This window comes from Lithobates pipiens, unplaced genomic scaffold, assembly GCF_037356315.1.
Source record: "Lithobates pipiens isolate NorthernLeopardFrog02 unplaced genomic scaffold, aLitPip1_a1.2 Scaffold_13, whole genome shotgun sequence".
Lineage (NCBI taxonomy): Eukaryota > Metazoa > Chordata > Amphibia > Anura > Ranidae > Lithobates > Lithobates pipiens.
Window position 1 is genome coordinate 246,057,299 of NW_027507718.1, and position 25,106 is coordinate 246,082,404.

The 25,106-nt window shown below is 40.2% G+C and overlaps 1 protein-coding gene across 13 annotated transcripts in view; it reads right to left on the minus strand.

Moving 5' to 3' along the window:
- SLC4A4 (solute carrier family 4 member 4) overlaps positions 1-25,106 on the minus strand; it is a 310,000-nt gene that overhangs the window by 91,637 nt on the left and 193,257 nt on the right. For 7 of the 13 annotated variants that reach the window (XM_077476447.1, XM_077476449.1, XM_077476452.1 and 4 more), the window contains exons 4-7: positions 19,109-19,244; positions 2,636-2,796; positions 2,129-2,308; positions 836-877 (exon numbers count right to left, since the gene is read on the minus strand). In XM_077476447.1, coding sequence (XP_077332573.1) covers positions 836-877; positions 2,129-2,308; positions 2,636-2,796; positions 19,109-19,244 — 519 coding nt within the window. The remainder of the gene's footprint in view (positions 1-835; positions 878-2,128; positions 2,309-2,635; positions 2,797-19,108; positions 19,245-25,106) is intronic. The other 6 variants (XM_077476455.1, XM_077476458.1, XM_077476460.1 and 3 more) reach the window with 2 other exon arrangements.

Sequence of the window (25,106 nt, forward strand, 5' to 3'; positions counted from 1 at the left end):
AACTGTAATTTTCCTACTCACTGTGTGTAAAGGCCTTTAACAAAAGTGACTGTTTATCCTAGGTTTAAGAAATCTAAAGTAATCCAGTTCAGTGCACTGGTGAGCCAATAAAAAAAACAAAACAATTAAAATTAATAAAGTTTCGTAGTTGTCTAATATATTAATAAAAAGGTAAATTCTCTTGGCTAAAAAAGAAATACCATGTAGCTATGACACAAGCAAAATATACATCATGAGCAAAAGAGAAGCCATGTCACTCAGAACATGCTGAATATACAGACTGTGCACACATTTCTTACATGTAACCTATGATGCGGCATGTCCTTCCCCTTCATTCTGCTGTATGACTTCCTGACAATAGCAGTGTTCATCAACACAACACACTAGTGCATATTGGCCATGCACCAATAATTCCTTCCAATTATAGCCAGCCAAAGGTGAATAAAATTACAAACCAACAAACACGATGCATGTGTACACACATAGCATATGCTGCAATATATATATATATATATATATATATATATATATACGGTATATATATATATATATATCAAGCCTATGCATGCTGATTAACATGATATCAAACACACTCCAAAAAAATGAATTACTGTTAATGTATCCACTGCACAGCAGCATGGAAATGATTAAAGCACTCCCTTAAGGAGACAGGCATAGGCAACCAAGAGCCTGCAAGTTTTTACAACTAACTTACATTTAACAAAACAGAATTGCACTCATGTAACAGCAAAATGGAATCCATAAACATGGAGGTTGCCTATTTCTGCTTTGTGATAACACAAACATGAGAACAACTGAGTACCATGCTATTCACCTGAGAGGAATGAGTTTTTCATCAAGCCCTCCTCTCTCCCTCCTGTATAAATCACATTACAAGATTGTAAAACATTAGAATAAACAATGTTTGTAATTATTCATGGTTTTGAAAATGAAATGAATAATGATGAGTAGCAAAAAAAAAAAATAGGGTCAGAATAGTAAGTAGTCATGACACAGAAGTCCTATTTTTCCTTGGTGATCACTCTATTTTTCTTCTGTACTACTACCCTTAAGGAAATGTGCTTTACATGTAAAATGACCTTTGGTGGCCAGGAAACCTCTGTATTATGGACTAAATTTTCTGAAAAACTGTTGATTTTACTTTTTTACTGCCATTTAATCCTTTTACTGTTGCTATTCATCCTTTGTCTAAGTTTGCCCATATACGGGAGGGACATTGATTGATCTACTTTTCCCTGTTAGCACTGGTCCTATTGTCTATAAGTAAATGGGAGCAATAGTGATCCATGCTAAAAAAATTACCCACAAGCACTAACTAGGGCTGACAAAATAAATTTTAACATTGTCCAATGGTTCAATTTCTTGCACATATTGTATATAGCTATGCTTACTAAAAGCTACCTCTGCAAAGACTGATTATCTTGCAGTTGAAATATCTAGGGTACAACTATGTTTCCCTCCGTGTGAGCCCAAACTTTTGCTCATGCGCCAGTTTCACATCTTACAAACTACGCTGAAGTCTAAATGGCAAAATCTATCAAAGATGCAATCCGTCAAGCATGTTCTTATTATGTCTGAGCAATATTTGTTCACTATTTATTCTAGAAATGCAGACAGTGGACGTTTGACTGCAGATGGTCATACTAGATATTGTCTATATCCTTTTGCTTATCACAACAACTGAGTGATTCTTAAATTTATTTAGCCAAGGGTTGACTTGACTTTACAAATTACCAGGTGATTTTGATAAGACATGTTAGTAGTTAATATTTTTTCCTTTTTAGGAAGTCAAAGGACAATATCAGATGACTTTAATATTAGATACATCAGTGCCACATCACCAAATTTTTCTTTTCAGTTCTAGCTAACCCAAAATATAAGGTCTGTAGATGTGTAAATGCAGCAAAAGTACATATTAGAATAGTGACTTGGCATCTAGCGTCACCAATATGCAGATCATGTTGTGGATGTGTGTTCTCTACATGAAACAATGACTACTAAACTACGGTGATCATAAACTACAATGCTAGCTTATGACAGTGAGACAAGAAATGGAGATGGGGTGTACAGAAAGGAGGGCAGCAGCAGAGACTGGCAACTACATTACCATTATCAGGGTTGGTAAACATCCTACTTGCGCTGGAGACTGTTTTCCCTATGTCAGCCAAGGAGCGCAGGTTTGATTTCTTGGTCTGATGTCGGTGTTTCCTGAGCAGTGTGTAGGTCACTTTGTCCTTAAATTCTGGCTTCAGCAGACCTGTCTCAATCTGGTTATCAAGGATTTTCTCTGTTAAGAAAATGAATAAAGTCAAACATTGGTGCTTTCTGCAATATAAAGTATGTATTAATTATCACTGACCACTAATTGCTTTTTAGTGGATTATTTATAGGAATATGTGCAAAACCTATATTATAAAGAGAACACTGGATGATCTACTCAAAGAAAAGCCCTTGGTGCTATCAGGACAGAAATTAAAACATGATAACGGATCTATCCCATTCTTGCTCTATCCAAAACCAAACTATTACTTTTTAGAAGAAAATGATTAAATTAAACTTTTACAAAAAAATATTTAGCTTTACAATCACTCTAAGCTGCTTGTTTGATACTCACCAACTACCTGTGGGAGTGAATTGGCCTCTAGGTCAAGTAATATTGTCCCTTTTTCAATACACGTCCTCAGTTCAAACAAGCTGTGCAAGGACAGTGTGGCAACATGGGGCTTGCTCCATCTCTCTCCACCCTGTTCCACCTTCTCTTCAAACTTTATCCATCTGAAATGTAAAAACATTGTGCTGTTAGTTGCTTTTTACAGACTAAAAATGCAAAAGAAAAAAAAATAGGAATCTTAGAATTATGGAGATGCCAACTCTAAATATACAATATATGAGGGAACAAAAAAGTGTATAATTAGGACACAGACACAAGCAGGAAGAGCATTCACAGACACACAGACAGTTCACTACGCAGCTAGAAGATGTTTTTTTTTATTACAGTAGCACATAGAGCAAATGGCAAAATATGTTTTGGATGCTGTGACCAGGAAGAGGGAGCTGTATTAATTCCTTGGGCGGATAGGGACAAGCTAGCTGTAGCAATAAATGGACATACATAGAGAAATCAATCAGCGATGACACCACAAACTGTACAACACCCTTTAGATTCATTGGGTTTAAGCCTTATGCCCCGTATACACGATCGGATTTTCTGATGGAAAATGTTCGATGGGAGCTTGTTGTCAAAAATTCCGACCGTTTGTAGGCTCCATCGGACATTTTCCATCGGAAATTTCCAACACACAAAATTTGAGATCTGGATCTCAAATTTTCCGACAACAAAATCCGTTGTCGGAAATTCCGACTGCGTATACACAATTCCGACGCACAAAGTTCTATGCATGCCCGGAATCAAGCAGAAGCCCTGGCTATTGAACTTCAATTTTCTCAGCTCGTCGTACATCACCGCTTCTTGACGTATCGAATTTCCGACAACATTGTGTGACCATGTGTATGCAAGACAAGTTTGAGCCAACATCCGTCAGAAAAAATCCAATGGATTTTGTTGTCGGAATATGCGATCGTGTGTATGTAGCATTAGGGTAAGCCTAAACATGAGGTTAATTGTGAACCATTAAATGTGTGTTTTAGACAAACTGCCCTAGAGAAGGGAGGTGTTGAACAAAAAATTGTTGTAATACAGTTTAAGAGCATGGGCATGTACAACACTTTAAAAAAAAAAAATTGTTAGTTCAGGAGACTCTATACACAACGCCACCTGTGTTGGGTTAGCAGCTCTTTAATAAATGTTAACCTATGGGACTTCAGGCATCGATTTGAGAACTTCTAAAATGGGCCCAGTTATGGCAAGTTTTCCTGTGTTAACATACAAAGTGGCTTCACGAGGAGCTTGCTGTACTGTACTGTACATGGTTATCCATCTATGGGTCATAGTATGCAACTGACATTTGCCATGTGTGAATAATTATTCAGTTGCTTTAACTTTATCTTTAGCTAATACTGAACTTGCTTATGTTGAGGCCAGTTCTATTTGTTCATGCTTACTTTGAACCAACAAAATGGTTCTAGCAGAAGAGGCCCAACAATACCACGCCAAAATAGATGGGTGACTGCCAGTGATCTGTTTGTCAGCAAGTAAAATTTAGATAAAGTGATGAAGTAAACTATTCTTAAGAATTTTGATACATTCCACTGTTTAATAATTATTCTTGTACTGGTGGAGACAAAATGAGGATAAGAAAAGCGTGCCTAGCTAGTTGGAGATTTGTACAAAGGTCAAACTAAAACTCGTTATACAGTGACAATATAATGTCAAATGAACTTCTAACTGGTATTTTTTTATGAGACAGGGACACTTTTATAAGCACAAAAGCTGCACGTTTTGCAATAAAAAGTGGAACTGTAAATTTCTTCATAGGTCAGGTTTCCACTGTCTCTGTAAGAAAACTGGACTTTTCATCCAGCTGAAACCAGAGTGTACACTGCCTGCAATACCATAATGATGATGACCTTTTTGTAATAAAATATAGAACTTTTTTAACCACTTGCCTACCAGGCACGAACACCCCCTTCCTGCGCAAACGATTTTTCAGCTTTTAGCTCTGTCACAGTTTGAATGACATGACATGCTACACTGTACCCAAGCTATTTTTTTTATCATTTTCTTCACACAAATAGAGCTTTCTTTTGGTGGTATTTAATCACTGCTGGGTTTTTTATTTCTTACCAAAAAAAAGACCCAAAAATTTGGAAAAAAAACGTTGTTTTACTTTTTTTCTGTCAGTAAATTTTGTAACTAACTCATTTTTTCCCCTTCACGGATGTGCATTGATGAGGCGGCATCGATGGGCACTGATAGGCTGAACTGGTGGGCATTAATGAGGTGGCATTTATGGGCAGTGATGAGGTGACACGTATGGGCACTGATGAGGTGGCACTGATGAGGAGGCACTAATATGCCCCACTTATGTGCATTGATAGGTGGCCCTGATATGTGGCACTGATGAGCACTGATAGGCGGCACTGATGGGCACTGTTAGGTGGCACTGATGACCACTATTAGACGGCACTAGTGGGCACTCATAGGCAGCAGTGGCTGGCATGAATAGGCGGCATGGATAGGCGGTACAGATGGTCACTGATGGGCATTGATGGGTGCCACTGATGGGTGACACTGATGGGCATTGATGGACAGCAGTGATGGGCATTGATGGGCAGCACTGATAGGCAGCACTAATTGCCAGCACTGACTGTCATGGCTAATGGGCACTGATTTGCGGCACTTGTGGGCAGTGTGGGCACTGATTGCTGCCACTGGTGGGCTCCGATCACTGGCATCGGTGGGCACTGTATTATGGCATTGGTGGGCAAGGTATTTTTACACTTTATTTATATATTGTAATAAGGGATGAGCTGAACACCCCCCGGTTCGGTTCGCACCAGAACCTTCGAACAGACCAAAAATTCGTATGAACTTTAGAACCCTTTTAAAGTCTATGCGACTCGAACGTTCAAAATCAAAAGTGCTCATTTTAAAGGCTAATATGCAAGATATGCAACAGACAACACCAGCAATAAGGGGTATCTTCAGGTGTATACTGTGCTGGAGGCAGACAACACCAACTTTAACTCCTGCAGATGCCTGTATTAGAGAACACCAGCAATAAAGGGTAGATACAGGTGTATACTGTGCTGTGCTGGAGGCACACAACACCCACTAACTCCTGCGGATGCCTGTATTAGAGAACACCAGCATTAAAGGGTAGATACAGGTGTATACTATGCTGGAGGCACACAGCACCCACTAACTCCTGCAGATGCCTGTATTAGAGAACACCAGCATAAAAGGGTAGATACAGGTGTATACTGTGCTGGAGGCACACAACACCCACTAACTCCTGCAGATGCCTGTATTAGAGAACACCAGCAAAAAAGGGTAGATACAGGTGTATACTCTGCTGGAGACACACAACACCCACTTTAATGCAGATGCCTGAGAAAAGAACACTGTCCCTGCCTATCTTGCTCTTTCCCTGCACGCCGGAACACACTACACAAGGCCGTGGCGCTGACGGCCTTATATAGTGTGAGGCGTGTACTAAACCTCTTGAGCTATAATTGGCCACAGGCAGCCTTCCTGTGGCCAATTATGGCTTTCCTCGCTGCCGGCGCTGTGCTTGGCCAAGCATGCAGGGTCACAGTGCATGCTTGGCCAATCATGAGCCAGCAATGCACTTCGATGGCGTAGTGCATTGCATTGTGGGCCATTCGTGCCATATGAATTTGGTGCGAACGGTCCACAAAGTTCTGAATTCGCCGAACAGACGAACGGCCGATGTTCGAGTCGAACATGCGTTTGAGTCGAACACCGAGCTCATCCCTAATTGTAATGAAGGCACTGATGATCAGTGCCCTGATTACTTCCTTAGCTGTCCCCTGTGAGGAGTTGCCACTGATCGGCTCTCCTCGCCTCACACTCTGTCAGTGTGAGACGAGGAGAGATGATTACCGGCATCACCGTGTTTACATGTGAGGGGCTGTGATTGGACACAGCAGATCACATGGTTAAAGAGCCGTGGACATGGATCTTTACACAGATCGGGGTCGCACCATGTCCTAGCAACGCGGTGCGGCCCCGATCGCCACGCTGCAAGCCCCCCCCCCCGCGGGCCGTGGGTGGGCAGCAAGTGGTTAATCAGGTTTCCTCTCATTATGTGCCCACAAATTCCACCTGTATTTTGAGTTTTCTCAATCCTTATCTAACCATAATGATGATGTGTTATAGTATTTGTAAACTATATTTCAATGCAAGGTCATACTTAGGCAGGCCTTACACAGAGCAAATTTTTTTTCTGCAATCACAGGTTGCAGGAAATAAATGTGCTTGATTCCACCAGCAACACGGACAGTGTTGACAGAGGAATCCCTTCCACTGAAACCATCCCCACCAGGAAAGACAATAATTATTACTAGTAGCTATAGTAGCCACTAGCGATAATCAAAAAATCAAAATCTGGCAGGCTGGTTGTACCCAAGTTGATTGATCAATCAACTTGGTACATTCAGCCTGCTCATACATTCAGCCAGCTACTTTTCAAAACTGAGTTTTATTCTGCCAGTTAAGCTTTTGGATTTGTAATGCCGCGTACACACGACCAAACTTTACGGCAGAAAAGGTCAGACGGAATCATTCTGTCGGATATTACGATCGTGTATGGGCTTCATTTGACTTTTTTTTTCAAAAATTCAGAGGGACCTAGAAATAGAACATGTTTCAAATCTGTCCTACGGATTAAATTTCTGACGGGAAATCCATTCGTCTGTATGCTGGTCCGACAGACCAAATTTGACACAAGGGCTACTGGCTATTGAACTTCCTTTTCTAGTCCCATCGTACGTCATCACGTTCAAAACGAACGGCCTTTGGTCTGTTCGTGTGTGGGCAAGTCCGTTCGGGCGGAAGTCCGTCGGAACTTCCTTCGGGAAGACCGTTGGACCTTTTCTGCCGGAAACTCAGTTTGTGTGTACATGGCATTACACATATTTTGGTATTATACATCTATTAATCCTTTCACTGCCATAGTCATTTTTGTTCTTGCACAATGCCAATGTTTTAGTAAACTGTAAAAGAAGAGATGAGGTTGTGCAGACCAATTAGATATCTTATTCACCAAGTCAACCGAACATTAACCCCCCGGCGGTATTCCCGAGTCTGGCTCGGGGTGGAATTTTTATACCAAAAGCTGTAACCCCCGAGCCAGACTCGGGACCGAATCGCTGAATGCAGGAGGACACTTACTTACGTTGTCCCCTGGATCCAGCGATGTCCCCGCGCTGTACGAGCGGCTCGTCCTCCGCTCGATTCATCACGGAGCCGATCTCCGTCCCCTGCGAGCGTTGCGACGCACGGGGACGTAGATCGGCGCCAAATTCAAAAAGTGAAACACACAGTATACATACAGTATAATGTAATCTTACAGATTACATTGCTGTATGTAATAATTGCACATCCCCTTTGTCCCTAGTGGTCTGCCCAGTGCCCTGCATGCAGTTGTATATTATAAAAACGGTTCTTTCTGCCTGGAAACTGGAGATTGTCCATAGCAACCAAAACTGTCACTTTACATCAAAAATAATTTTAGACCAGCTAGAAAACAGCCATAATAAATTGTAATCACTCGCAGAATTGAGCGATAACGATTTGTGGGGAGATCCGTCAGCAAATATTGAAAAGTAATGACAGTGACAATTCCGCAACTGAGCAAATTTCAGTTATTTTGATTTGATTACATTATTGAATAATTTTTATTATTGTTATATTATTATTTGGTATAATTATTTATTATATTATAATTTATGATTTAATTTTTCAAACTTTATCATACCCGGGATGTCTGTTAGCCCTTACACACGGTCGGACATTCCGGTGGAAAATGTCCGATCGGTCTGTGTTGTCGGATAATCCGACCGTGTGTGGGCTCCAACAGACTGTTTTCGTTGGAATATCCGACCGACAAAGTTTTCCAACAACATGGTCCGATCGGACTTTGTCCAATCGTTTGTAGAGAATTCCGATCGGACAAAGTGCCACGCATGCTCAGATCAAATTCCTAGACCAAAGCTATTGGCTACTAGCCGGAACGTAGTCCCATCCTAACAAATGAACATCATGACGTTATGAACGATCGGATTTTCCGACAACTTTGTCTGACTGTGTGTATGCAACACCAGTTTCGGACAAAATCTGTAAGACAAAATCCGATGGATTTTGTTGTCGGAATGTCCGACCGTGTGTACAAGGGCCTAGACTCTGGTTTGGACAGATTTAAGTGAGTTATTGCTAAGAATTACAGGACTACAATATAAAACGCCAAATTTTCATGCAAAATAATTGTACCGCTTTTAGCACCTAAAATCCGAAATAATCATACCGCCAGGGAGGTTAATTTTGTTGTTTAAAATGGGGTTTATTTACTAAAAGAATTTCCGCAGAGCTTAGTAAATATTATGACTCCATGACCATGTCATTTAAAACCACAAATTTTTATTTGCCCTTGAGTTGGGCTTTAACCAATCATGAGCTAGCAAAAATCCTGTTTAATTTCCTCTGCATATGATTGGATATTGAAAAAGGACTACAGGTTTCCATTATTTACTACCATTCACTTGACAAAGTAAAGAAACACTCTGCTAAGTGAACAGATTTTACTATTATAACAAATCAACCCCATGATGTACTCCATAATTATAATAATTAACCTTAGTATATGCATTTTGTTTTAATGTAAAACTAAAGGCAAAACTTTATTTTTTGTACCTTTCTTTGCATGTTGCAGCAGGACTTCCATCCTAACCTCGCCGCAGCGAGCTACGTCATCTCAGCATTGGGATTGGCCCCTCCTCCTACACCCCACCTCCTTCTGGGGCCTGTGTGTGTCCCAGAAGATGACAAGGCCATTCAGAAAGTGCAGCGCGACTCACGCATGCGTAATAGGAATGTTGCAATGGCAGTGTCTGCACCCGAGCTGATGGAGGACCGACACTGCAGGATCCCTGGACAGGTAAGTGTCCTTATATTAAAGGTCAGCAGCTACAGTATTTGTAGCTGCTGATTTTTTTTTTTTAGGCTGGAACTGCACTTTAAAAAAAAAAATGCTGGATTATACCCACAGAAGCTTTTTCTCAGCTCTACTTTTCTAATAAACCAGCTTTTTAAAATAATGAATGGATGAAAGGTGTAGTACAGTATAAAAGTTTTGATAACTGATATATGTAAACCCCTAACAATAAACTTCTCTTAAGCTGGCTATAGATGGAGCGATTTTCTTTCCTGAAACCATGTGTTGCAGGGAGGAAAATTGCTTGATTCCCCCATCAACACAGTCAGTGTTAATGGGGGAATCCCTCCCGTGGAGCCATTGTGTTCCCCCTTGGGAGGGTGCAGTGAGCTGTCTCCGTAGGGAGAACACAGTGATTACTGCTAGTGGTTATAATAGCCACTAGCAATAAAATGTAAAATCAGACAGGCTGGTTGTACCCAAGTTGATCAATCAATCAGCCAGTGTGAAAAAAAAAATGTAACTTTTAATATAAGGACATTTACCTGCCCAAGGAGCCCGTGATGTCGGCACCCGAAGTGACCCGTTCATTGGTTCTGGGTACAGACGCCAGCACCCTTAGTAAGGGAAACATAGGAAAGTTTCCTACTGCGCATGCGCAAGTCACGCAGCACTTTCTGAATGGTCCTGTCATCTTCTGGGACACACACAGGTCCCAGAAGGCGACAGGGGGAAGGAGGAGGGCACCGCAGAAGTGACATACCTTGCTGTGGTACCGTGGGATGGAAGTCCTGAATAAAATTTACGAAAGAGGTAAAACTAAAAGAAATTGTATAACATGTGACCAGCATTAGACTACTTATAGACAGTGCTTGCCAGGCTTATTGGAATTTCCTTAGACAAAAAAAGCTTTAGGCCAGGGATCTGCAATTAGCGGACTTCCAGCTGTTGCAAAACTACAAGTCCCATCATGCCTCTGCCTTTGGGTGTCATGCTTGTGGCTGTCAGAATCTTGCCATGCCTCATGGGATTTGTAGTTGTGCAACAGCTGGAGGTCCGCTAAATGCATATCCCTGCTTTAGGCTATTAAAATGCTATCTTATGTTTGTCTGTCACCTCAGGCTCAGACTAGCCATAAGCATTAGATAGTGGTCACTGGATGATCTGCAAATCTGAAATATTTTGCCCCCTTTCTGTCATTCTTTTTGCACATATTTATTTTCAGAGGATGATTGGCTAATCATCAATCATCGATCAACACGTTTCCTATGGCTGAAAGCATAATTTGATATTATCTGGAACCTTTGCATGCGTCTTTTACAAGCAAGAAATCTTCCTAGTTGATTAGATGGTTACTGTGTATAGAAAAGTATTTTGAATAAGTGATAATTCTGTCAATAATAGTTCTGTGCTATTAATACAATGGTTGAATTCAAATGTGTCCAATATCAAATGATCATTAAGCATTTGTAGCCTGTGCGCCCCCCAACACAAATGATTCTGCTTAGAAAATTATTTATCGCTACAACCTCTGTCTTTAACAGTATGGTTTAAAAAAATTTGGGGTATTTACAGTATATGAACTGTTGTAGCTTCCAAAAAAAAAAAAACTCTTTATGTTTAAGCAGTCCTGTGATGCAGGCTCCACTACTAAGCAGCACAGCCATGCCTTAGGCTTCCACCTCTGCAATTTCCCCAGCCTGCTGGCTGGGCGGTAAAGGAGCAGCATTGATAAGCCATCACTACTTTTTCTTTTCCTGACACTGAGTTCTCTGTTGGCTTATGTACATTGCACCATAGCCTGATTGGTTCAAGATCCTTCTTCTCTAGGACAGAGTACTGCTGTGCAATGAACAACAGACATAGGATATCAAGGTGAACTCAGACACTTACCATTAGTCACATTTAAAAATACATGTATGGCCTCCTTCTCTCCGGGTTCCCCTGACCTTTCTTTAGCTCCTTCGATCTTTGTTGTAAGTTTACTTCTTCTTCCTCCTTTTCTTTTCTTCTTCACTAGTGTTCTCGGCTACAAGGGATTTACTTTGTGGTTCGATACAAACTGACATATTTTGGTTTCATGGTTTTACGCTATGATATATTTACCTAGAGTCAACCAGAGCTTTGCATTTCTAAAATGCACAGGTATGTTTAAGAGGAAGTAAACCCTGATGGGTTTTATTTCCTCTTTTTTCCCCTGCAAAGTAAAACCATAATGGGCTAGTATGCAACTAGTGTAACTAGGTTTACAACCACTTTAAGGGGGTTATTTACTAAAGGAAAATCCACTTTGCACTGCAAGTGCACTTGGAAGTAAAATCACTGTAGATCCGAGCGGGACATGCAAGGAAAATAAAAAAACAGCATTTTAGCTCCCACATGATTGGATGGTAAAATCAGAAGAGCTTCCACTCATTTTAGATCTACCCCTTAGATTTAGAGTGACTGCACTTTCAAGTGCACTTGCAGTGCAAAGTGGATTTGCCTTTCGTAAATACCCCCCTAAGTTTATAATTTGCTCTAATTTTGGGCTACCTAGAGACTTGAAGGTTGACCCTGGATTGTCATATGCACATGTTTATGTTCTAGTCATTTTACTGTGTCTCCATTCATATGTGCCAGTGCTCTCGCTGTTGTTGTGCTTGCCCTGTTAATACTTTTCAATAAAAATGATTGAAAATAAAAATAAATGTAATTATTTGTAATCACTATATAAAGATGCTTTTCAGATATGGCTATTTTTAGACCAATGTAAGCATCCATGTACAATACCTGGCCAATACCCATGGAAGCTGGAAATCACAGTAGTAGGCACCACTTCTACAGTAATTGCCACTGGCTTCTGGGTTCCATGCCTAGTGGCTGCCCTACTGCTTAGTGAAAACAAGAGGTTGCTTGCTCGGCACAGACACCTTACAAAGAATACTTTGCATTCTCTCAGTGAATGCAAAGAGCGGTCTGTCTGGACAAGTTGGAAAGTGTGACGTCACCACCACGCCTCTCCACATTGTACTTGTGGTTTTGTCACATATTCCTCCATACCAGGAAGTACTGTGAAGTATTTCCTATTGGCTTCCAGTGCTGAATAAATTGACGAGGGAGTGCAGGTAAGGTAAGTGTATGTCAGAAGGGGAAAAAAGTAAACTTGGTGCTTTGGCCTGAATGGCAAAAGCACAGGTTTGCTTTAAATGTTACTCTCAAAGACGATTAGTAAAATGTGAGGAATTAATGGGTATAAAAGAGAATCAGAGAAACGACTTTGAAATAGTTTTTCCACATAACAATGCTGTGTTAGCCTAAGTGAACCAAAAAAAATCTAAACTGACAACAAACAGGCTTATATAATCAGAACCAAATCTGCTTACCACTGTCCTTTATTTTACTCCCTTCTCTCCATAACCTAAAGGCATCCAATGCCAATGTTGTTCAGGATGTGTTTCACCAGCAACCCTCCCCTCCCACCATCACCATCCTGGGTAGGAAATAGAAAGCTATGGGCAGCCATGGCTCAGAATGGTCTGACTGCCAACAAAAAAATTTAGACTTTTGCTTCATCACTTCATACATTTAGACCCATTATTCTGTTGGATGCTTGGCTGGTGCAATGGTAGCCAAGCGATCCTCCTCTATAGCTGCAGCACAAACAAGCCCAAAATGTTGCTATCTATTGGAAATGTTGGCTAAAATTTTGCATAGCCAACCCAGAGCTTGCTGTGAGAAATGCGATAGTTGTGCCACTGCTTACCACACTTCAAACCAACAGGACTTGTAACATGGGTAATACCATTCTACAGAGAAGGAGCCCTCTATTTACATCAACAGATGTAATGTAAAGCTCTAAGGCTCCATGCACATTGGGCTTACAAAAACATCTGTTCACCTGGGAGTAAAAAATGCTCATATAGAGCATTTTTTGTACAAAGTAGAGTTTAGGAGATTTTTACGTTTTTTTCTGCCAGTAAATTCCAATCAGAAACGAGAACCAGAAGTTTTTTTTTTCCTGCCTCAAAATATGCATGGGCACATAGGATATCATTGAGCTACTTCTACAGACAACACAAAACTCCTGTAGAAGCATTTTTTAAGCCAGTGTGCATGGAGTCTTAGGTACACTATCTTCCTCTCTTATATGAACCATTAGCTTTCTCTGATCAGCAGGGGATCGGCAGACAGTTCCCCTGCTGATCTAAATGGAGCCTGCTCCAAGTGCAAGGGGCCTTACACAGGTGGCAGAAGGTTAAACATCCTCGTGGAGAATACATTTGGTTTGGTGTGACATTTACACTGCATTTCATCTAACTGTCCAACACTCCCCTAGACAGGCAGCTCATTGGGGGAACAAGGTAAGCGAAATGGTACACATCTTCAATATGTGCTTTAATCATTTTTATGACTGCTTCCCTTAACCACTTGGCGTCCGTGCTATGGCCAAATGATGGCCACAGCGCGGACCTGAATTTCTGGGAGGCCATCATATGATGTCCTCCCCTTTGCACGCTTCTCATGGAGTGTGCAAAGGGGAGGACGTGGCACGTGCTGTGATCACCAAGTCACTGAGACTTGGGTGATCACAGATCCGAGTAAGGGGCCGATCCCAGCCCCTTACCACATGATCAGCTATCAGCCAATGTCAGCTGATCATGTGATGTAAACAAAAGCCGATCACTGGCTAATGTGTAAGGGGTGTCGGTCCCGAAGAGGAAGGAGGCACATCTGCCTCAGCTGTGCCCACAATTACCACCTGCCAATGCCACCTGCCAGTGCCCACAGTGCCCATCAGTGCCACATATCAATGCCCATTACTGCCAGCTATCAATGCCCTTCAGTGCCACCTCTCAGTGCCCACCAGTGCTGCCTATCATTGCCCACCAGCGTTGCCTTATCAGTGCCCATCAGTGCAGCCTATCGGTGCCCATCAGTGCAGCCTCATCAGCGTACATCAATGAAGGAGAAAAATGTAACAAAAAATAAAAAGAACAGAGGTGATCAAATACCACCAAAAGAAAGCTCTATTTGTGGGAAAAAAAATGATAAAAATTTAATTTGGGTAGAGTGTTGTATGACCGCGCAATTGTCATTCAAACTGCATCAGTGCTGAAAGCTGAAAATTGGTCTGGGCAGGGGGGGGGGGGGGGGGGGGGGGGGGTTTAAGTGCTCAGAAAGCAAGTGGTTAAAGTGGAACATTAGTCTGAAAATTAGGTCCTGATAGATCACTAGATCATACAACAAGAATAACTTCTGAAAAGCAGTTGTTGAATCTCTACTGTGACATCTGATGGGAGTTGATTAGCCCAGTTACATGCTCCAAACAAATTGCAACTTTCTAAGTGCAATGTATTTAAAGCGGAGCTCCACCCAAAAGGGGAAGTTCTGCTTTAAGTAGTCCTTCCCTCTTCTGCCATATTTGGTATGTCATTTTTGGGGGGGTGGAGCAGGTACCTAGTTTTGACAAGTTCTCCTCTCCCCTCCCTCCTTGCAGTCTATTAGGACATGTCACAGGTCCCAGAAGACTGCCGGACCATACAGGAGGTGCAGCATGTCCCGCATATGTGCAGTGAGCACCCGGATGTGAAGCTAAAAGCTGTAACAGCTGGGTGCCCACAGTTGAGATGCCAGCACTGGGGAGAGAAGATGGGGAGAAGGGACAGCTCGGGTTAGCATATCGCTAGTTTTTTTTTATCTGCGCTCTCTTCTGTTATACTTACAGCTAAATACGCCTTCAGATATACGTTAAGCTTGCAAAGAAGATCAGTCTGCTTTGGTTCTAGTAAAGTGTGCTTCATCTGAAGATTGTAATATTGTACTGTGCTTCATAACTTTTCTGTTATTATGCACAGTTCAACACTTCCAGACCAGAACTTAGGGGTGATGGATGGAAACAACTAAAGCTCTAAGCACCCATTTGAAACTTTTGTGTATGAAACCCTAATAGATGATGTAGTAAACACTAACTGCATTTAGTCTTTTTCTAATGAAAAACACTGTGTGGCATAAACAATTGTCACTTTCATTTTTTAGTAAAATATGTATTCAATTTCAGTGTTGCTGATTTCCTGTGGCCTGTGTGCACTTTAGTGATGGCTGATTGCCATTACTCAGAGTGGGTTTCCTGATGGTGACAACAGTGGAATATGCCTGCATATAATGGTCACTTGTAGTCTCCATCAAAAGCCAGTGAGATAGAATAACAGAGAAAGGGTAAAACTGACATTATCACCCTATAAAAAAGTGTCTGAACAAGGACCTTAATGGTACGATCACTAGGTATATTTAAAAAATTCCGCATTGATAAATACAAGAAACAGGATTTTTGAAGATAGATTAACATGTTAAAGGTAATACAATATTTTAGTGACCAGATTTACATATACGTAAGCCTGCCTTCATATCCTGCACTGGCAAGAGCTAACAAGTAAGAAACAGCTGCATGCAAGATGGATAAATGGCTCTATATTTAGGCCATGCTACTCTATATTCCCTTCATTCTGGGCATATGGTTGTCACAAGCCACAAAGAATCATTTTCGTAACCCTAACCAGTCTTAAATGATATGAATCAGTTGTTTTTTTATTTTTTATTTTGATCAAGTAATATATTAATACTTTAAAAAAAAAAGAAAATCTAAGACTCAAGTTAATGTTATTCCAGCATGTATAAATAACAGAAAAGGATATGACCAATAAATCCTCCCTTCCTTACAGGGCAGCTGTCTGTGCACCATTCCTGCATACTGACTGGGCAAGCTTTGATAAGGTTAACAAGCAATCCATGGGTGACAATAATGACAGGATCTATAGTTTGTCAAGTTTCATAATTATGATCTTTAAGACCAGATTATGTCTGGATATAACAGAAAAAGTTCATGTATTTGCAGCAGTCCTAATAATAATCTTCTTCTGCTACTGTAAGTTTGCGTTTGGGTGAATGGCTTAATATGGGAAAAATGTTGCTGTGAGTTTTCCATTTTTTCTGTTACATTTAAAGAAAAACTGTAATGACAGATATATGAGGGCACTTCCTGATTTCTTGCCTAAGTGAGAATGATATAGGGACCCTCCTTCTGCCTCATTGGATGTTCACTTCACACATCCCAGGAGGCAGTTTTACTGATCGGCGCATGGATGTCACAGCATTCCATATTCCAGCATTCCACGTGTAGACATGGTGCTGCTCTCTGCCAGGTATTGGGCAAGTGGCAGAGACTAGCAGCATATCTACAAGGTATCTAATAGCTGCCGGATGCCAGAAGTGTGTGTTCATGTTTGGGAATCCTCTCGTGTGCCAGGTCCCAGAGATCTGGCACGAACCTATAGCCCTTCAATGTAGATTTTGGATATTTGAATATGGTGGAGCTAAATAGGAGTGGCAAGACAAGAATATCACGGGGGTGAAGCTCCTCTTTAATTACATTTTTACATCATTTTTCATTGTGCCATCTCCTTCCATCCTACCGGCTTTTTCTGATTTTTCTCTCTGTCATAAAATACTGTTTTGTTACAGACAGATCCCCCATGTTTAGGGACAAAAAGACTGCTAGAATCTCCTAAGCCTGACTGTAAATGACAGTTATATAAGATACAAAACAATGCAGTTTGCAGTAATCCCAAAACAGAAGCAGCAAATGCATGAATGTATTTAATTTAAATATGCCTAATTAACAGGAGAATTAAATATAAAAGGAAAAAGATATACAAAGCTATAAAAAATGGAAGGATAAGGAATATTAGGAGAAATTAGGAATAACTAAAATGGCTGCTCAAATCATCCTAACAAGTGAGGTCCACATTGGGGTATATAGTCCAGAACTGTGCATATCATATGAACCTCTGAATATATGTAAGCATTTTTATTATATTAAAGTCAAAGACTAGGTATGATTTTATTGCATAGTTACATTGGTCCAGGATGGATGGAGAAGGGCAGACACTTGGTACAGGACCCAGAAGATTGCACAGTGATCACTGTAGTAACAGCGACTGCAAAAGTGATTGTCAACTTCCCCAGCGGTCCTTTCAGTATGAGGTATGCATGCTTACATTGCTCCAAGCTGGACTAACATAACTATGCAATGAAGATCACACCTAGACTTCAGGTTTAAGTCTGCCACATGACAAATCAAAGAGAATAATCAATATCAAAATATGTGTATATATATATATATATATATATATATATATATATATATATATATATATATTTATTTATTTATTTATATCTATACCTATATATATATATATATATATATATATATATATATATATATATATATATATAGTGGTAGGCAGATTTACTAATACATAGGAAGAAGCTCAGAGACATATCTTGCATGCATGTCGATAAAGTCTGAACTGTGCAGTGCCTACTATAGACGAAATGCCTTTTGTCCTCAACATTCTGCATGACATGAAGGGTTTGGAATGTGATTAGCAATCAAATAACTTGTCTTTGCACTTGGTGTAGTACAGGGGTCTGAAGAGCAAAGAGACCACATTTGGCTGCCAAGGCATTAACAAATAATTCCCAGATGGAATTACAAACCACGGTAGTTTGCCTTGGATAGCAGCTGCCCCGATGACCCGACCAGTGTATGAAATCGAAATGACATATTACCATGTGCACAGACACTGCTGGCTGCAAGTTGATGTAATGGCTGCACATGTCACTCTCATATCACCCGGTGATAGCCCTGAGACCTAAAGAGGATCACTTATTTGGATGTTGCAAATGGCAACGTCTAATGATAGTGAAAAATGGAGCAACAGATATATATTAAGTGTATCCCAAGTTCCATTAACACCATAAAAATCACCAGTGAACTTCTGGACTTTGGGTATTTCTGTTTTAAATGTTTACTATAACTCTAGTCCCAACATTTTACAAAAGATTCACACTGTAATTTCAGGCTAGAAAATATAAGGAATCTATTTTCCTACATGGTTTTACTTTTGTTCAAATATCTGGAGCTAAAAGATGGGACAGAGGCAGGTGATGTGAATTACTGTGTAAGATGTAGCATTGTCTATAGTCATACACTTTGTGGAATGTGAAAAATGTGTTACATACTGCTTTTGAACCATTACACTGTTGTGCGTGCAACTGGGACATGGGCACTTTGTGCCATGATATTAAAAATTGGAAACTGTACTGCTCATCTGTCCTATTATTGTTTGCATAAAGATTATTGGGGGAAAAATGAAAGGAAGAAATACAAATGCTTCTACTTTTAGACACTTTGATCATGAAGTCATTTTTCATCTCTCTCTTACACTTCAAATGGTAACAGCATACGAGAAAAATAAATGATGAAGGTACTCTAATATTAGATTGTAATGGCCATTATGAAATGTACTAGAACATTTACTGTACATCTCAAATAAATTATTGCTTCAGTTTAAATATATCAGCAAATGCAATAAAGTAAATCTAAAAGACTGAACAACACTTCTGTATGAAGGTATCAGTATAGCTCAGATTGTACGGATCTATGGATATATAAATTAATTAGTTCTCACCTGGCTGTCTCCTTCCATTCCATTTCTTGGCCATCCACAGACAGTAGCTCATCAAGCTCAGTGAATAGTTGAGGGGGTGCTGGGCCTTCATCCTCTTCACCCAGAATAAAACGAATGCGTTCTGCAGCCGGGGAGACTGTAGAAGTGAAAATACTTCGATTAACAGCTTGGTTGATAATAACTGAATTACGGCTTGGAGCCCGCTGTTTGCTCCTACTAGCATTCAGCGTGTTCTCCAGACTTTCTTGATCAGAAGACATAATCCCTGTTGATAGTCAACTAGACCTGATGGTGTATCTGCTGGAGTTGTCTCTGTAGCTCTAAACTCTTTAACAAGTCTCTTGAGTAGGCAGTACTGTTAGAATACAGTATTTTCAGAGAATTTTACCACCCTAATAAGCAAAGGTAGGCAAACTTTAATATTTATATGGCAGGGAACCAGTTTAAACCAAACCAGCTTGGGCAACAATACTGGATAGGAGCATCCATCTACAGATTCCCCACCCTCCCATCTAAAACATGCCATAGTCATTGGTTTGAAGGTTTAGGGACTTATTACCAACAAGGCAATGTTTAACACGAGACAGTCTGCATTTTACACGAAGACTGGGACAGAATACATTATGTTAAGCATCAATGCACCTGAAAAACAGCTTGAGGTCAATTTCAGCACAGCTGACAGCGGACATTTGTTTAGCCAATATATTTAAAAGACTATCATTTCTTAAAAAATTAAAACCTTTCATTCCTGGTAATAGTTTTATCATTTTAACAATTTCATAAATTTTCTGCAGACATTTTATGTGTATTCAGAAATGCCAGTAGATTATTAGTACACCAAACTTGCTACAAATTCCTTCTTAGATGGGTTATAACAGACATAGAACAATGACTCTGAACATTCATTATACAGTATATTAACAATGCATGAGCATGCAGCAATATGTTAATGATAAAGAACACCTATTCATAATTTTAATAGCTGGAGACAATATAGCAACATCATAAAATTGCTTATTCAATTAAGATCTTTATGCTTTCAGAAACTCTGAGAGGAATTTATCAAAACTGGAGCAGCTAAAATCTGGAAAAATGTGCATGGCAACCAATCAGCTTCTATCTTTCATTTCAAAAGCATTACTGAACAATTTGACGATAGAAGCTGATTGTTTGCTTTTCACAGCCGCTCCAGATTCTTCTCTGATTTTGAATAATTACTCTCATTGTGTTATTAAATGGTTTTGTTAAATCTAGCAAGATATCTCAAGATATTTTAAAACATGTTTATAATTAAAAAAATTGTATTATACTTTCCCTTCTAATAGTTCTGATTTCTGATATAAAATACGTTTTTTATGACCCTTAAGCTGGTCATAGAGGATTAAAATCTCTGGAGGCTCAGCAGGGACTGGTCGACATTCAATCCATGTATGGGCGGGCAGATTGTACCCAAGTCAATCCATTGACTGACTTGGGTAGAACCAGCAAGTCGGATCTCTATCATGTGATTATTGCCAGAGGCTATAGCCGCTACCAATAACCACTGTGCTCTCCTAGGAGAGATGGCTCCCCCCCTCCCTTCTTTCCAGGAGAAAACTATAGCTCGACGGTAAGGGATTCTGGAAAGAAAACCACTAAATTCACCCATCAACACAGTACTGATGGAGAAATCAATCAGCTTTCTTTCCAGCACCCCCTGATTGCAGGAAAGAAAATCACATCTATGGCCTGCCTCAAGCTCCATTCACACTTGTATGACTCCAAAATTATGCTGATTTTGGAGTGCAATTTTGGTGCAACTTGGATACGATTTTGGCTTTGACCAGTGATAAAGGACAACTGTTTCACACAAGTTGCATTGTATAACTTTCAGGCATGACTTCCATACAACACCTGAGGGTTAACATTGAACTCTATGGCCTTCAAGTTGCATGAAAGTCAGACCAAAGTAGTGCATGAACTACTTTGAAGTTGATGCAACTTTAAATCACACATATATGAATGGTTATCATTGGAAAACATGGGGAACAACCTGTCATGCAACTCTGATGTCCAAAGTTGCATGACAAGTCGCACCAGTGTGAATGGAGCCTAAGGTATCTTTATAGTGAGATCTTTATACTTGAGTTTCAAGGTCTTCAAACCTACTGTGGTCAATAAAGGAAAATACACTGTCCCTGCTGCATTGTTCACCTATAAGTGAAATATCACCTGAAATATCATCATTATGAGCTACCAAGATACAAAAGAACATATTTTACAGTAAAGAAACAGAAATGTATCTAGATGGAGTCTGTTTAAAGTGATTTGTTACTTACAGGTCTTACTTTTGCAGGGCTAAAATATAGCCAAATCCTGGCAGCTTCTTTCTTTCAAATTATAGTTATGGATTGTTTCAGATATATATATGCCAGAGGTATTTAGTATTTAAACCTTTAAAATGTAAGTATAGTCTTCAGTACAGATCAAAACTTAAAACTCAACCTTTGGTAAACATTATACTTATATTTGCTACATGTGATGTTTGGTTTCACTGGTTTATTATACCTGAGTAGCCAATCAAATGCCCTTGAAACGAAGCTTGCCATTTGAGTTTTGTTTTTGACAGCTATAAAGATTTATTTATGACTACGGTGATCATATTTTTTAAGGTTTATAAGATGCCACAAAACATTTAACTGCCGCAGTGTGAATTTAAACTGCAAATTTAAATTGCAACTCTGTATGTTTTCCAGCTTTACAGGACACCTAACAACGTTCCACAGTTTAATAGCATTATATGATCATAAACAATACAGAGAGACAATAAGTTGATCATAAATCTAGCCAAATTCTAAGTTGATCCTTGGGCAGATGTTAGGATCAGTCATCTGCTGGCTTCTTATTTGGAAAGGGTACTTTGGCAGTGAGATCAATTCCTGGGAACCCAGATCTAAGCACAACTAGATTTTTCATGCATATTTTTAAGAATGCAAAAGGGGTACAGAGACTAAGCCTGCTGCATCAATACGAGTATCTATGGATTGAATGGTGAGGGCATATGCTGGGAACTCTGATTTAACAATAATGTTCCCAAGCATTATTCTATTTGTCAGTACCAATCACAACTTGAGGAGACCCTATCAAATTCCAAGTAACAATCAAAAGTAATTCAATGCTAACTTGCAGTGTTTTTCTTTTCCATAAGTTACTTTTTTAATACACTTGCAATATGCCTCCGTCTTGCACGGCATGACCCTCTTTTCTGAAAATGTTTAATCACTCTCTGAGCTCACCCACCATTTCTAACCATCCCCTTAACATTAACTTTTTTTTAGCTTCGGGGGGTGGGGGTTGGGGGGTGTAAAGGGGAATACTGTAGAGTGTCACTTGAGTGACAGCTCTGAATATGTTGGGGCTGCTGACATCACATCCAAGATGAAGCAGTCTCAGGGCTTTTGGGTGTCAACACAAGAGAGGATTTTACAGGTAAAACACATGCGTTATATATGCACATATTCTCATAGGAATATTATTGCTAAAATAATGGTCTGACAAAGGTGTTAAATAACCAAGGTATTTTAAAGGTAACCCTAGATCTTGTAGTAACAGTATACCCCAGGGCTCCAAAAGTAAAAAAAAAAAGTTGAAATACAATTTTTTAAATTTTGCACATAGATAAACCAAGTGCCATGTGTGGAGCCCCTGTCTTTAAAGATCTAGTTCATAAGCAGTTGGAAGCTATCTTGTTCTTACTGGTGAGCTCTGGCCTTCATCCCATCTTAGTTTTGACCTTGCTTTGCCAAACCCAGGCTGATTGGCCCAAGTCTCTTAAAAGTGATCATGTAACTACTGCTGTGGATCCCTTGATCATACCATTTGGAGCAAATGGTTGATGCTTAAAGTTACAGTTCTGATGGGCTACTGAAGGTTTCCCATCTCATTTCCTGCATGGGTCTTCTGTCAGTACACATGTGAAGGACACTTTGGTTAAAGTGTTGGACTTTGGAATCCACATCTAAAAAGCACCTGATCCGCATGGACTTTGAGGGACAACATGTCTCCCCATCTACCCTAAATACCATTATCAAGAATGCTACTGTGGCAATTGCACCCAGCAGAAGAAGCTGAACGGTTCAGACTGCGAAGATGCATCCTCCGCTCCTTTTTGTTTCACCATTCCTGCAATATCTATGCCCTGAGCCTTCCAAGCTTTTCTCTGAGTCTACTTGCAAGGCATGGAGCTCAATGTTCACCAAACCCTCAATCAAACATTTTTCTACATGAAGGTGAGCCTCAACTTTACAAGGTGGGGGATATTTGTTAACCTTTGTCTTAATGTTGGGGTTAGTTTACTAGGGCAAGATGCTGGAGTTTCTCTTCCCTGTCCCCTCCTCAATTTCTTACCTACAACCTTGCTATGTCACTGCACAGATTAGCAGATCTCAACCAAGCCCTTTGGGGTCCTAAAAACTTCAGAAATCGTCCCTGGAACCAACTCATGATTTCTGGACACCACTCAGGCCAGCATGTTTCTCCCAAAGGAGAAGCTTCAAACGTTCAGATCTCAGATTTAAGCTCTGTAATACAGGAATTGTAGAATTCTCCTCTTTTGCATGACAGTCCTGAGTCTGATGGTGGCCTCTTTTGAGGGAGTCTTGTTTGCTCACATTCTCTCGTTATGGAACAAGTCAGTCTTATCACTGAACAGACTGATTAATTTGGTTCTAAAATCAGGGAAGTCTTTCCTTCCTGATTTTTGGAAGATCCTCATGACAGCTTTAAGTATCACAAACCATAAAGGAACAATGTCAAGTGAAATTCTAGATCAGCTTTCAGGTTAGAAAACAGCTGATCAATAATATCACAGAACCAGACCAAATAAAAAAAGAGCATTAGCTGTTAAGGCAAGGCTAAAAAAAAAAAAAAAAAAAAAAAAAAAACATTATTTATGATCAGTTGTTTCAGGTTATTGCACAGAATTGTTAAAGCATTTTTTTTTTACCAAACATAAAAAATGATGACACTTCGTTGTACTTGTATCAGTTGCTCATATGCAATATTAATGTCTTCTCCTAACCAAGACCCTATGCAGATTGGAAAATTAGTGCACCTGTAAACATGAATCTTTCATCCTGTATCATCCCATCTATGTATCTGGCCGCTTTCACACATGCGGACCTTTAGGCCCCTTTCACACATGCGGACATTATGTCCGTATTTTATCCATCCGTTTGCAGATGAAATACGGACATACATGCATTCCTATGGGATAGCGGGTGTCTGCGGATAAACATCCGCAGACACCCGCTATTGTCCGCCTCTGCTATTGTCCGATTCTGCAGACGGAGGAAAATCCTATTTTTCTATCCGTCTGCAGAGCGGATCGGATGAACACGGACAGACGGTCCGTGTTCATCCAATCCCCCATAAAGGAGAGCGGAGAGCTGACAGGGCGGTCCCGGCACAGTGTGCAGGGACCACCCTGTTATCCTCCGGCTCAGCGGGGACAACGGAGCGATCCCCGCTGAGCAAGCGGATCATCACGGGGCGGATCATTACTGATCCGTCCCGTGTGAAGGGGCCTTAATTTCATCAGTTCAGTCCCTTTTTTTTCAAAGAAAAAGTTTACATCAGTTTGTCATCAGTTTTTCATCAATTTTTCATCTTTTTACATCTGCCAGCTGGAGTCCTTTTGAGTCCTTCCTCCACTTGAGTCCCAGGAGCCATCCTTTCATGCAAACACGGACCGCTTGCCCGTTTACATCTTGTTTACCGTCAGATACTGCTTTTTTTACCGGAAGAAAAATAGGGCTTTGATCTGTTCCAGAAAACAAACGTTGACGGAAGTGGATTTAAACTAATGTAAATGGATGATTATCCATTTACATCTGTTTTTCCATTGAGATGCATTGCTGTTAATTTTTCATCCGTCAATGGATGGATGAGAAACGGACAAATGTTCTGTATGTGTAAAAGGGGCCTTGGAATAGTTTTGCATACCGCAATGTACAATAAT